This window comes from Gymnoscopelus braueri (assembly GCF_963280865.1).
Source record: "Gymnoscopelus braueri genome assembly, chromosome: 2".
NCBI classification, from domain to species: domain Eukaryota; kingdom Metazoa; phylum Chordata; class Actinopteri; order Myctophiformes; family Myctophidae; genus Gymnoscopelus; species Gymnoscopelus braueri.
In genome coordinates this window covers 47,610,405-47,623,683 of record NC_137604.1, presented here as the reverse complement: position 1 = coordinate 47,623,683, position 13,279 = coordinate 47,610,405, and the positions used below count along the sequence as shown (strand labels likewise).

The following is a 13,279-nucleotide window of genomic DNA, read 5'->3' as shown; positions in this document are numbered from 1 at the left end:
AAACTTTTTTTTTACTTATGTTTATCAGTGGTTCTCAAAACTTTTTAATGTCATGGACCCCCAGAATGGTATGTATTTGGCCGCGGATCACCCCCATCTCAAACTATGTTGTTCCAGGGACCCCCCAGAAGCAAAGACTTGAGTTACAAATGTTTGCTTTAAAAAAAACATATATATACAAAGATTTGCACAAACTTTCATGGTTTCAAAAACATATAGCAGATCTACAAGCTCGTAGCGCAGCACTCTGCCGTGCTATGAGCTTGTATATCTGCTAAATGACACAGATGGATTCCCGTGTTAAATCAAATGACAACTGTACAGACTGACTTTGTGTGTTTTTTTGGGTGATCGATCGGTCATGATGGAAAGAGCGGTTATACTTCTTTTTGTTCCTAATGTTATGCAATGGTGTTTGTGCTGTGTCTAGGAGCTGGTGGTGGCACTCAGTCACCTGGTGGTCCAGTATGAGAGCAACTTCTGTACAGTGGCGCTACAGTTCATAGAGGAGGAGAAGAACTACACGGTGCCCTCTCCAGCCAACACTGCAGGTTCAAAGACATATTATGTATTTATTATAGATCAGTGGTTCTCAACCTGTGGGCCGCGAGTGTGTTGCAAGTGGGCCCCACAAATAATTGGCAAAACACTCAAATTGTATTGATAATATAACATGAATATACAACAAAAACGTGATGTAAAAAAATGCTGTATAGTTTCTTTAAAACCTAGAAAAAGTTTTCATTAGTTTTCATTATGATGAATAGGAACTTAACTCTTTCACTGCCAGACTTATTTCTGGCTGCGTGCACCCACTGCCAGCGATTTTTCGATTTTCATACCTTTTGAAGTAGTCACAGAATATTTATCTCCAGTATGATCGATCCCCTGATGGTTGCTAATCACAGAGGGTTTCACTGTGCTTCCGGGGAAAAAAATCAACGCCACCTCCCGTTCGCTTTTATACGCCTTTGAAAATAACATGTCTCGGCCAAAAATACCTAGTAAAAAAAATAAATACAAAGGAGCCGAGATACAGGATCTTTAAGTAATAAGTTAACCAGGAAGTGAATGGAGCAGTAAATCTTCGGACACAAATAAACATTGCCTTGAAAATGCATGCGGCCCACCCGCTTTTGAGATTTTCAAGCGGGCCCTGATCCAGAAAAGGTTGTTGAGAACCACTATTTGATCATGAAAAACACACAATGAATACAAACACAAGTTCAAATATGAAATACTCAAAAATCCTGTAGATTCTCATTCATTTGAACTGCAGACTTACAAATTCAGAACTACGAACTCACCAATCCTGTGCAGGAACATACATGTAAACTAAATAATTTAGTGCTGGGAAATATTTTATTATTTTGCCAGCAGTAATTGACGATTTCTCAATTCATGTTTTCTCAATTCATGCAGCTCAAGGCTTCCCGTCGGCAGCTTGAATTAAGCAAAGCATTACAAAATACATCTCCATGCTTATTTCATAATATATTGAGCACTTCTCTGAACTTTGTTCACCTTGACCTAGATGTGATAATCCACATAGATGCCGTGGTCTTTTTGTTTTTAGAGCCTGGTAACTTGACTCCCGTGAGGGACAGCCCCGCCATCCCACGCCTGCGCTCAGTCAATTCCTACACCAACATCCGAGCCGCCACCACCGCCCGCAACCTCAACAAGAGCCTGCAGAACCTCAACCTCAATGAAGAAGGTAGGTGACAGACGGAGGGGGTGACAGGGAGCAGACATATGAAAATAGTTTAGATGAAGTCCTCTTTTAGTCAGGGGATATTAGCAGAAAGATTTCCAATCTTGGAATAAATTCCTTACCAAAAAAAATCTTCACCAATGTGTTTGTAAAGGTGTCTAGTAACACATCTCACAAAGACTGAAATTCAGTTTCCCTAGGAGAATTTTTGACAGCTGCTGAAAGTTGGGGTACCCACCATTTCCCTGCATTTCCATGCAGGGCAAAAAAAATCCAATTTTAATTCTGTTTTAAGTAGCATGTGAGGGGTCAAACTAGGGTGTTTTTATGATTCTGAATCCATTGCAAGCATTTGTTTTGCACCAAAACCACTCCTTGGGCTAAAAACGGCCATAGCCGTCCTTGTCCAGGTATACTTTTTGTGTAAAAAGCCCATTGAGATTGGGCTGTTTTTAGCCCAAGGAGTGGTTTTGGTGCAAAACAAATGCTTGCAATGGATTCAGAATCATATAAACACCCTAGTTTGACCCCTCACATGCTACTTAAAACAGAATTAAAATTAGATTTTTTTTGCCCTGCATGGAAATGCAGGGAAATGGTGGGTACCCCAACTTTCAGCAGCTGTCAAAAATTATCCTAGGGAAACTGAATTTCAGTCTTTGTGAGATGTGTTACTAGACACCTTTACAAACACATTGGTGAAGATTTTTTTTGGTAAGGAATTTATTCCAAGATTGGAAATCTTTCTGCTAATATCCCCTGACTATTTACTGAGGACGTGGAGAATGAAACACCTCTGGGACCAAAGTGACAAAGTTTCAAGGCACCAAGATTACTTCTATACTAATACTAATGTTAACCCATTCAATCCGGGAACACATTTACTGTGTCATTTTAGGTTTTTAGCTATAACTTATTATTTTATACTTTGGGCTATTCAAAAATAGCAGATATACAAGCTCATAGTGCGGCACCAAAAATGCTTGAGTGTCTGGCCTCACCTTAATTCAAATGTATGTTGTCAACAAACACGCACTCATAAATACAAGCATTCCTATTCATGTCTGAGGGTACACATCACATCTCTATACAGTAAGTGCCACATCTGAGAATGTATGTCGGTGCACATGCACACACATTGTCACATACACATCTAATCTGAATTTGAACTTTTAACCGCCTCGCTTGGTCACTGTGCTCCGATTTAGATGTCTGAAAGCAAGAGCTTTACTCGCCATCTTGTCAACACTGTTTTACAGCCAGACTGAGTAATGCTTAAGCCCCGACTTGTGTTAAATCACTGACTGACGCTAAAGCACGTACTGTACTGTAACCTACTGCTGACATCATTATTATATATTTTTTTACTCATTTCAACAGAGCTTGTTCCAACCGGCCACCATATTTATTAACAATAACCATGGCAGTGTGTATTTTCATTATTTTCCAGTCCCCATCTCCACATTTCAGTATGTAGTCTGTGATCAGGATGTATGGTGGACAAGTCAGAGCATTGTTTGGCGTTAATGGGATTTATGAAGGGAGATGACTGGGCCAGACAGTTAAATTGACTGTGCAAACCAGGGGTGTCGAACTCAATCTAGGTCACACGGACAGGTAGAAGAGAGTGTAGAAATACATGAAACGGTCTGACCGTTCTGAGGTCGCTGGATTTGCATGGGCGAGCGTTCTGAGGTCGCTGGATTTGCGGGAGCGACGGGACCAAACCTCTGGGGCGACGGGACCTACCTTTTGTATTCCTTGCAATTTGCAAGCAACCTTCATCATAGTACAGCAGGTATAGCAGGATTTCTTCAGTCAAGGGCAGCCTTGACAGCGCTGGGGGAATGGCATGCGTAATTGTGCACAGCTTCCCAATATGCGTTTCATTAGAAAGTGGGCAGTACGTAATCATAAGTAGCCTAATATGGGTCAGCAGAGCTTGTACACTCTACGTCTCTACCGGTGAATGCCGGCCCAATTCAAGCACTGTAACAACTTTGTCCTCCATGAATATTACAATTTCCAGGCATAATCTAATTGAAAGAAAAGTTTGAGCACAGACCCTCTGCTCAACTTCACTGTGGCAGGGTAAGCCGTGTAAAATATTAGTGGATGGCTGCACTGAATGAATTGTCCATTTTCAGGTTTTTGCTACGTAATGCCTCAACACCAGCTTAAGTCAACACACTCCTCGGTGACAGTTAAAGATGCATCAGCACACAAGTAGTAAATATTCCCAGTTGAGCTTCATGAGTCATGTCGGTACTTATAGAGAAGGCAAAAAAGTGACTTCACTTTGTCTTTTAGTTGACTGTAAAAACCTCCTGTAAGGTCTATGATTCTCTCTTGTGAAGCACTGGCGCGCAGGGGTGAGACGATAGAAGTGATCTCCCCTCGCAGTAGATGCTTACACACAGTGGCTGGTTGCCTGTTCCATTGTTTTTGATCACACACAACGGCAGCTTTTCCAGCGTGGCAACGGCAAAGGGGGAGAGTGGCTGCCACACACGATATAACAACTCGACGTCAATGTTTTTATTAAAATATGTTCATGCTGTGATCAGGATTGGACCCATTCACGGGCACACACCTGGACGGTGTGAACAATTCAACGGGTTCTTAATTTTATGGCATCTGTCCTAGATTAAAAAGTGTGCTTATATGTCATGCCATGATGGATGCTGTATTATTATAAGTTTTTATATGTAACAAAAAATGTATGTATGTTGTATGCATGCAGGCGGTCCAGCAGCCTTCTCGCCCGGTAACCTCAGCACCAGCAGCAGTGCCAGCAGTACTCTTGGAAGTCCCGACAATGACGAGTACATCCTCTCCTTCGAGACCATCGACAAGATGAGGCGGGTCTCCTCCTACTCCTCACTCAACTCCCTCATAGGTAACATCTCCTACCCCAGTGGTATTCAAACTGATTTCTAAACATTGGAATTGTGTAATTTCTCTTATCATGCAAATTGCAATAATAATGCCCACGGACTGCTGATAAATTTAGATGGAACAGAGGAGCTTGATCTGTTATAATAACAGATCAGGCTCCTCCGTTCCATCTAAATGTATCAGCAGTCCGTGGGTAGGTTTTCTCTGGCCCCACCCCAGGAGTGTACGTTACGTTGTGAGAGTTGTGGTTGCATTTGCTGTAAGAAAATGAACACGCTTGTTATCTGTTGCATTGTTATTGAGATTTGGCAAATCAGTGAGATAAACAAAAATGTATGGCAAGTGTCTTTATATTATTAAATTATCAGTCCGACCTACAACAATCGTGCTTAAATGATTGGCCAGAAATTGGATGAAGTGAAAGGAGAACTTGAGGGCTGCTAAAGTGAAAGCAGGGTTGGTAAAAGTACTCAAATGTTTTACTTAAGTAAAAGTATCAATACTGCAATTTAGAAGTACTCTGTTACAAGTAAAAGTCCGGAATTGAAAATTTACTTGAGTAAAAGTACAAAAGTATTGGTATCCAAATGTACTTAAAGTACCAAAAGTAAAAGTACTAAATATTTGAAAATAGCAGATCTACAAGCTCACAACGCGTCGCGATGCGACACGTTGTGAGCTTGTAGATCAACTATTTTTAAAAATGGTCGAAAATGAAAAACTGGTCAAAGAAAAGACAGGTTTGAAGGGAGGTCTGAGTGACAGGTAAAACGCTTATTCATCAGTGCACAGGCCCTGGTTTAACTCCCCCCAACTACTGTGTACAGGGAGTACACCCACGACTGGGTTGTCAGGGCTGTTGCAGTGGTGCCAGGGAAGAAAATGGAGGGTGGGGGGCGTCGGGCAAGGGTTATTCTATTTAGCATTGTATAGGACACAGTCTCTTCCCCAAGCACTTTTCTCCAGAGTAGGGAAACGATAGGGAGCATAAGGTGATCGGACCATAGACCTAAAGGCCAAGAAGGATCTCAGGATAGAGACTTAACATAGAAAGACCCAAAGCCCCACCCCCAGGGAAGCCTAATCAAAGACAGCAGCGTAGACGGGAAAACCCACCGGCCCGCCAACCCAGAAATGGAAGGAACAAGTGAGGGGAAAAAGAGGTAGAATCATTAGAGGTGCAAAGAGCAGCACAAAGTGGAATGGGGGGACAGCATCGTGCTTCACCGGAGGTGAACTGAGTGCTTTTTCTTGTACACACAGAGCTTAATTCGGTCCCATGCTCTTTCCTCCTTCACGGGAGTGATTGGCATGCTACGCCATGCGTCCAGACAACCGGTTTGTGTGCGAGAAGGAAAACTATTAACTCGCTACAGAACTCACAGGGGAGTGGGAGGGAAGGAAGGAAACTGGGGATTCCCCTTTTTTTCTCTTTCTGTTGCCCAGGTGTAAGGCACAAAGGAAAAGACTAAATTTGACTTGACATGAAAACAAGTTCAGATGAAAATCCCTTTTTCAAAGTGTTTTCTTCAATTTGTTCCTCAATGAATGTTGCCTTGTTTTTAGGCAGACCCAACGCATCTGAGCTCAGTTCACGCCAAGTCGTCAGCTGTCAGCAGGAGAAATTGATTTAAGTGTCTTAATATTTCATAGCGCGTCCGATCCTGCTATATAGGAATGCAATGCCAAGCTCTATTAGCGTCCGTCCTTGAAAGCTGAGGGTCCTTTGAGGCCTTTGAGACCAGTGCCCAATTTCTTCTGCTTTGAAATTCTGCTTTTACACAATTCACGTTGTACATTTTTGGAAGAGCTTGTGTGGTTATGTAAGCAAAGTCCCCAGAAAGCTATGCAGCAGAGAGAGACACAACCACACTTTAGGAGGACATAGCCCTCCTGTCTGCCTCCAATGAGGTTTTCATGCAGTTGCGCTCCAGTGAGATGCGCTGTGTCATGCTGTAATTTGGGATTTATGAATTCATCTGGTATTAAATCAAACTCCCTCGACATAGAGGATTGCCCAGTCTCCGTTCCACCGTTAGACACAACTTTGCCAGGGAGTTTTTTCCCACAACCCTGGTGGCATGGAACACCAAATTCTTGAAATGAAAGTTGATAGGAGAAAAGCCTGCCGGTGCATTCTTTTATCCACCAAATGTTGCATTCAATTTGGTTACATTTTACGAGCTGCCCATGGGCCCTTAATACCAGCATGAAGTCCCAGCACACACAGGTTAAAATGATTATTGCCTAAGTTGCGCCACTTTTATGGCTGTAACAAGTCCCAACCTCCCTGTGCACTTGTTTATAACTCTCACCTTGCATCATCCTGCATGTATAAAGGAAAAGGGCAAAACTATGGAATGGAAGGGAAAGCTTGGTGGTGGGCATTATACTGTAGCATAGCCATGCAGTTGAAGCTCTTAAAAAGTACTTGCTAACTGTGTGCTAACTGGAAAAAAAGAACTATTGATTTATTTTCATGTACAAAACACAACACAGAAAGAGTAATTGGAATCAGTCGGCTGTTATTTCAGGTGTCGTCTTTGTCAACCGTTCTTACTGTTACACACAAGCACCTAATGATTTTCCACTGGAAAAGTGTCTTAGCCAGCAGATCCCAAACCCACAGCACCTTATCTAACTCAGGCATTGTGAATATCCTCTTTGACATTTGTGTTTTGCCACAGTAAGGACTTGGCTCCACTTCCGCCTGTGTCAGTGGATTTGAGATGCTCTCCCGTTTTGAGGGTGGCAAATATGTGATGTACGGTTGCTTACAGTGCTTATAGCTCCATCCGAAATGTATTTAAAATGTGCTTTATGGAGGGCTGACACTTTTTTTTCTATTTAAAAAAAAAAAACGTTTTCACCATTTCAAGTGTTGTAGATAAAGCACCACCCATCTGAAATTATTTGTCATCATCCTTCTAATAATTCACCAAATCTCAGTCATTCATCAAATCTGGCGTGTATGTTTCATATGACCCAGAGGTTTGTCCCATCAAATGGCAAACGACTTCTCTGAGATCCCAAAAAACACGATAACTGTATATGTCTGACCGCGGGTCTGAGGAGAACGCACAAATTCTCTGTGTGTTCGGGAGATTGTATCCATCGAGATTGTATCCATGTATCCATCGATTGTATCCATCTGGATACGAGATTGTATCCATCATTGTATCCAGAAGTCCCTGATTGGCCAACCCAACCTGTTGGCTTAACTGATTGGCTTCACTTAACGTTTGTGCCTCATAGCCAATATAAGTTACATTGTACAATGGAACAGAAAGTGGTTAAAAAGCCATAATATGTAAGAATGGCAATATGTTGGGATGAAGGAGAAGGAAGGCGTCTTTATCAAATTCAATTGGCGAGAACAGAAGGTACAGTATGGGAAGTAGGAGAGAGGGGGTCATCATAATAACATGTAGGAAGACCATGTATTCCCGACTTGCATCGTTCACAATACCTCTCGTCTACATGCCCCGAGTAGGTCTAGTCATTCCGGTCTAGTCATTCCAAATTGAGTATCAGTGACGCCGGCTATAAAGCAGCAATGTAATCATGAGTTCTGCCAATAATTCACATCTGCTCAACTCCAGCTGCAACCCTTTTGCTTTACAGAAATCGTCAAATAATGCATGAGTGTCACATCAAGACGAGGCATGAACGCGGCATTCAGCCGGTGAAGAACACTCCTTAACATCTTCTCATGTGGACTGTGCAGAGGCAGTGCAGTGATTTGCCCCGTGCTCCATGATATAGCATGGCGTTTAAATGGGAGAGGGAGCCATATTTCACATCATCAACCGGCTGTTTACTGCCACAGCTAGCGGGGTAGCTAGCTGATCCTGGCCTTCAGGCTACAGCCAGGGGCAGATTTAGGGGAATGAAGACCCATTTCCAACTGTCATGTCAACTCACACTACACAAAGCTTGTTGTTTTTATATAATTAACAACATGTCATTAATTTCCTCTGTGAGCTTGGATTGTGCTTCATCCTGTCTGAATTTAGGCCTATACTGTTCAGTAGATGACAGTGCTGTTATGCTCTGATGACTGCGACTAAGCAGCTGGTGTACATGCAACCGCTTATATTTGTATATCAGGCATAGTTAGAGATAAACAAATGAAACATAGTCACCGGCTGGCGTGTTGTTTGCAAACAGTAACCTACACTAGGATGGCTGAGTTTTCGCTTCCTTTGCTCTCCTGGGTGAACCACCACCAGTGCCATGGACTCGCTGGAAGCAGTGTTGAAACTAGAATAAATAATTCAATTAATTAAAATCCAGTGGAGATAAGGCCACAAATACCGTACAGTTTGAGATTTTAGTCAATCTTGATTCACTGGTCCCAAACCTTTTGTTGTTTCAACATAGCTGCAGAAACAGCTTAACACCGTTTGCGATGCTCTAAATGCTAGGCCAGTGCCCGTTGGGAACGTATGCCCCTCCGGCTATGCAATACCAGTTGTACCGTTGTACCCGTTGTAAGAGTACTTAGCAGTGGTTCTCAACCTGTGGGTCGGGACCCCCAGGGTGTCCCCACATGATGTTTTATTTTTGGGGGGTGGTGGGGTCCCAGATGACAGTGAAGTGCCAATTTAAGGACTTTTAAGACCTTTTTAATAGAAAGAAAGAAAACAAAAAAGAGCATTACTGCATCAAAAGTAACCAACAAACAAACATTTTGAAAATAGCAGATCTACAAGCTCACATTGCGAGCCGTTGTGAGCTTGTAGATCTGCTATTTTCACAATGTTTATCTGTGGAACCGAGTCAAACTAAATGTAATACCTCAACTCCTACATTCTAAGTGCTTATCAGGGTGTGGGGTCCCCAGTTCAGATATGATTATTTTGGGGGGTCACGGCCTGAAACGGTTGAGAACCACTGACTTAGAGCAGTAATGATTATCATAGTACTCGGAGGCCAGTCTCTAACGTCAGTACTCAGTATATTGATGACATCATGGATCTCCATATATGGGCATAAAACGGACACAAAAAGACACAGAGATCGCCATAATATGCCCATATATGGGCATATCGGTCAGACGGTTCTTGAGAGAAACACAAAGGACAGATACACACTCACATTGTTATTTATAGTGAGATCATGTTTGTTGTCTCGGTGTCTCCGCAGTAGCTGGTCCTTACAAAATATGAGAAGGTTTGATGGGGCTAAATCTGCCTCTGGCTACAGCCTAATCACCTCTTCAGCACTCTCGCTCTTGCTCGTCTTGCTTTTTCTCACACATGCACACGCGCGCACGTTTCCTTCATCTTTCCCTTTTGCCCTTCTTGTCCTCTCTGTTGGCACTGCTGCTCCACTGTCTTTCATGTAGTGCCTGGTTATTTTGCTTTTAATCTCTTAGTACCATATTTGTCCTCATATCACTCCTTAGCACACACACTCAGTCCTCATGGCCCCCTAGTTTAAGGGTGGCCTCAGTCCTTACAGCCTTCAAAGGTTTTAACAAAGGTCTCGAATCCCACGTAGCTAGACTTGAAAAAGAAAAAAACAAGCTAAGAAACAAGGTTAATGGCATGCTCCTATTAGCAGAAAAAAGCTTCCTCTATGACAAAATTGAGGAAAATCAAAGCAAACCACGAGAGCTTTGGAAGCTATTCAACAACCTACTAGGCTGCAGCAAGAAATTGAAAACCAGGTTTACAAACATAAGCCTCAAGGTGAATGACACTCTCATCACATCCAAACATGAAGTGAGTAGAATCCTCAACATATTCTTCACGACCATAACCTCAGATTTGGTTGAAAAACTACCCCCTCACTCTGGGTGCTATGGTGAAGAGTATGTTGACTCATTTTACGAAAAACAGGGTGTATGCAAAGATGATTTTAAACTCTCCCCTGTGAAAACACAAAGCCACAGGCCTCGACAATATCCCCGCCAAATTTCTAAAAGACTCAGCCGCCTCCATTGCTCCAATCATTACCCACATAATAAACCTCTCCATCATACAGGGACGGGTCCCTAACGATTTAAAAAAAAGCAAGGGTGACCCCTCTGTACAAAAAAGGAAACAAATTAGACCCTGGCAACTACCGCCCTATTTCTATTCTTAGCTCTATCTCGAAAGTCATGGAAAGAATAGTCTATGAACAGGTCGATAAGTATCTTGCCGAGAAAAATCTAATCTACAAATTCCAATCTGGTTTCAGAACAAACCACTCCACTGACACATGCCTTCTCTATTTGAACGACTCTATCAAACAAGATGTCGACAAGGGCAAATATTGCGGCATGGTCATGCTGGACCTCCAGAAGGCCTTTGACGTTAATCACCCAATTATGATCAATAAGCTCAAAGCAATAGGTTTTGAGGATACGTCAGTGAACTGGATGAGATCCTACCTGGAAGGGAGGGAGCAAGTGGTGGAAGTAAACGGCACCCAGTCCCCCCCCCCCCTCCCTGTGACTTGTGGTGTCCCACAAGGAAGTATACTAGGACCTTTACTGTTCCTGATATATGTGAATGATATGTCATCAGCCTGCGACTGCAAACTGTTCCTGTTCGCAGATGACTCGGCCCTGCTAGTCTCGGACAGGGACAGGCTGCAGGTTGAGAAAACTCTCAGCTCCGAACTCAACAAGATCTGCATCTGGCTCTCTGAAAACAAACTTTCATTACACCTGGGTAAAACTGAATCCATCCTCTTTGGGTCCAGTCCTAACCTTAGCAAGGCAGAGAGTTTCAGGATCAAAGTGGGTGATGATGTCATCAAAAGAAAGGATGAAATTACCTACCTGGGCTCCATCTTGGAGGCAAACCTCTCTGGTAACAAAAACGCAGAAAAAGTGATCAAAAATGTCAACCAAACAACACACTATTTGTGGAAGATTGATCGTCTAGTCAGTAAGAATACTCTGAAGATTCTTGCAGGGGCCCTCATTCAAGGTCATTATGATTATGCATGCACTTCATGGTATCACAACACCTCCAAGGCCTTAAAAACAAGGCTCCAAACATCCCAAAACAAACTTGAAAGGCTACTTCTTGGCCTCAATCACAAAACCCATCTAACCCCTGCTCATTTTGCTAGGATTGGATGGCTTAGGGTTGAGGACAGAGTACAGCAACTTGCTATGGGCCTGGTCTTCAAGATACACCACAACATTGGGATCCCCCTGTATTTGTCAAAATACTTCCAAAATGTTAATGAAGTCCATGATCATAACACCAGAGGCAGCTCCACAAATCATGTTCAACCCAGATTTGGCTCAACTAAGGGAATGAACTCGTTCTCATGCTATTCATCAAAAATGTGGAATGCCCTACCATAAGGAGTAAAGGAGTGTAAAACCCTACTCACTTTCAAAACTGCCCTAAAGATACACCTTCAGGAGGCTGCAATTCGAAAATGGCCCCTGTCTAAGTCTTAACCTACCTTAAACAAGCTTAGTGCTTAATGGAGAAATGAGAGTTCCAGTTTAGTAGACCTTGTATTGTGAATTTGTACTTCCATGTACTGTTATGTACTGTCATGTATGTACTGTCATGTACTATTCTCATGTCTTACTAAATAAACTACATCAATCAATCAATCAATCAATCAGCTTGAGGCCACACAAATAGGCAGCTACCAGCACTAATGGACTCTAAAAGTGGGCCTAATAAAAAGGGACAACCCCACCACAACGCTGGCTTTTTGTTGTGTGTTATTTGGGCATTTTATAATAGCTCTGTTTGTCCTGTCGGGTCGACATGGTTCTCTAAATAAAGGTTAGTGGTGTTTTGGTCGTTGGACGGGACACCACGGCGTGTGGCCAGTATTTGTTCACACGCATGTACGGCACGGTACGGTGCACGCCACCGCCGCACCGTACCGCCGAAGAAATAATCACCGTTACACCACTGAATAAAGGGGATGCATTTCTTTACCAGTTGTACGTGGCTGTCATTAGTCAAGCTTACACACTGTCAGCAGAGTGTTCCTGACGCCCACATGAGGAATGACACATCCACGGTGACGGTTCCCGCTCACAATACTTGGGCATCTCTGCTCTGATGGGATGTTTGGAACTCAGAGCAAACATTGTGTTGTATCTTCATCATCTCCCCTTCTTTGATGAGTGCTGATTACCAGTGTTGATTTTGTCGACTAAAATATGATGAAAAATGTTCGTCGACTGCCTTTTTTCACTGACAAAAACGAAAAAACCAAGCTACGATGACTTAAACTAAGACTAAATATATTGTCAATTTCGTCAACAAATAAAAACTAGACTAAAAATGTTAGTGAGGGACTAGTGGAGAAGAGATCCAGTAGAACTAAAAGACAAGTCATTTTATGTTTGGTTGTGCTCGGGTGCTGCGCTCTGAAAATAGCCGATCTACAAGCCCACAACGAGTCGCGCTGCGACGCGTTGTGGGCTTGTAGATCGGCTATTTTCAGCTTGCAACCAAGTGTAAAATCTGCCATTACGACGCCATCAAGGCACCGCCACAATACATTTTAGTCGACTAAATCAACTGTAGATTTAGTCGACTATAATCTTATGATATTTAGTCGACTAAAACTAGACACAAACTAAAACATTTCAGATGACTGAAATATGACAAAAACTAATGACCAGTACTGTAGGTTGCCTGTGGGTGTGACTTGTGTCTTCATCTTCACTTAGTCCCTCTCTCCCTC

General features: G+C 42.7%; 1 protein-coding gene across 2 annotated transcripts in view; it reads left to right on the top strand.

Annotated features, from left to right (window-relative positions):
- The window catches only part of rptor (regulatory associated protein of MTOR, complex 1), a 199,116-nt gene that overhangs the window by 134,288 nt on the left and 51,549 nt on the right, over window positions 1-13,279 (top strand). For both annotated transcript variants that reach the window (XM_080417271.1, XM_080417270.1), the window contains exons 19-21: window positions 431-551; window positions 1,577-1,717; window positions 4,458-4,613. In XM_080417271.1, coding sequence (XP_080273397.1) covers window positions 431-551; window positions 1,577-1,717; window positions 4,458-4,613 — 418 coding nt within the window. The remainder of the gene's footprint in view (window positions 1-430; window positions 552-1,576; window positions 1,718-4,457; window positions 4,614-13,279) is intronic.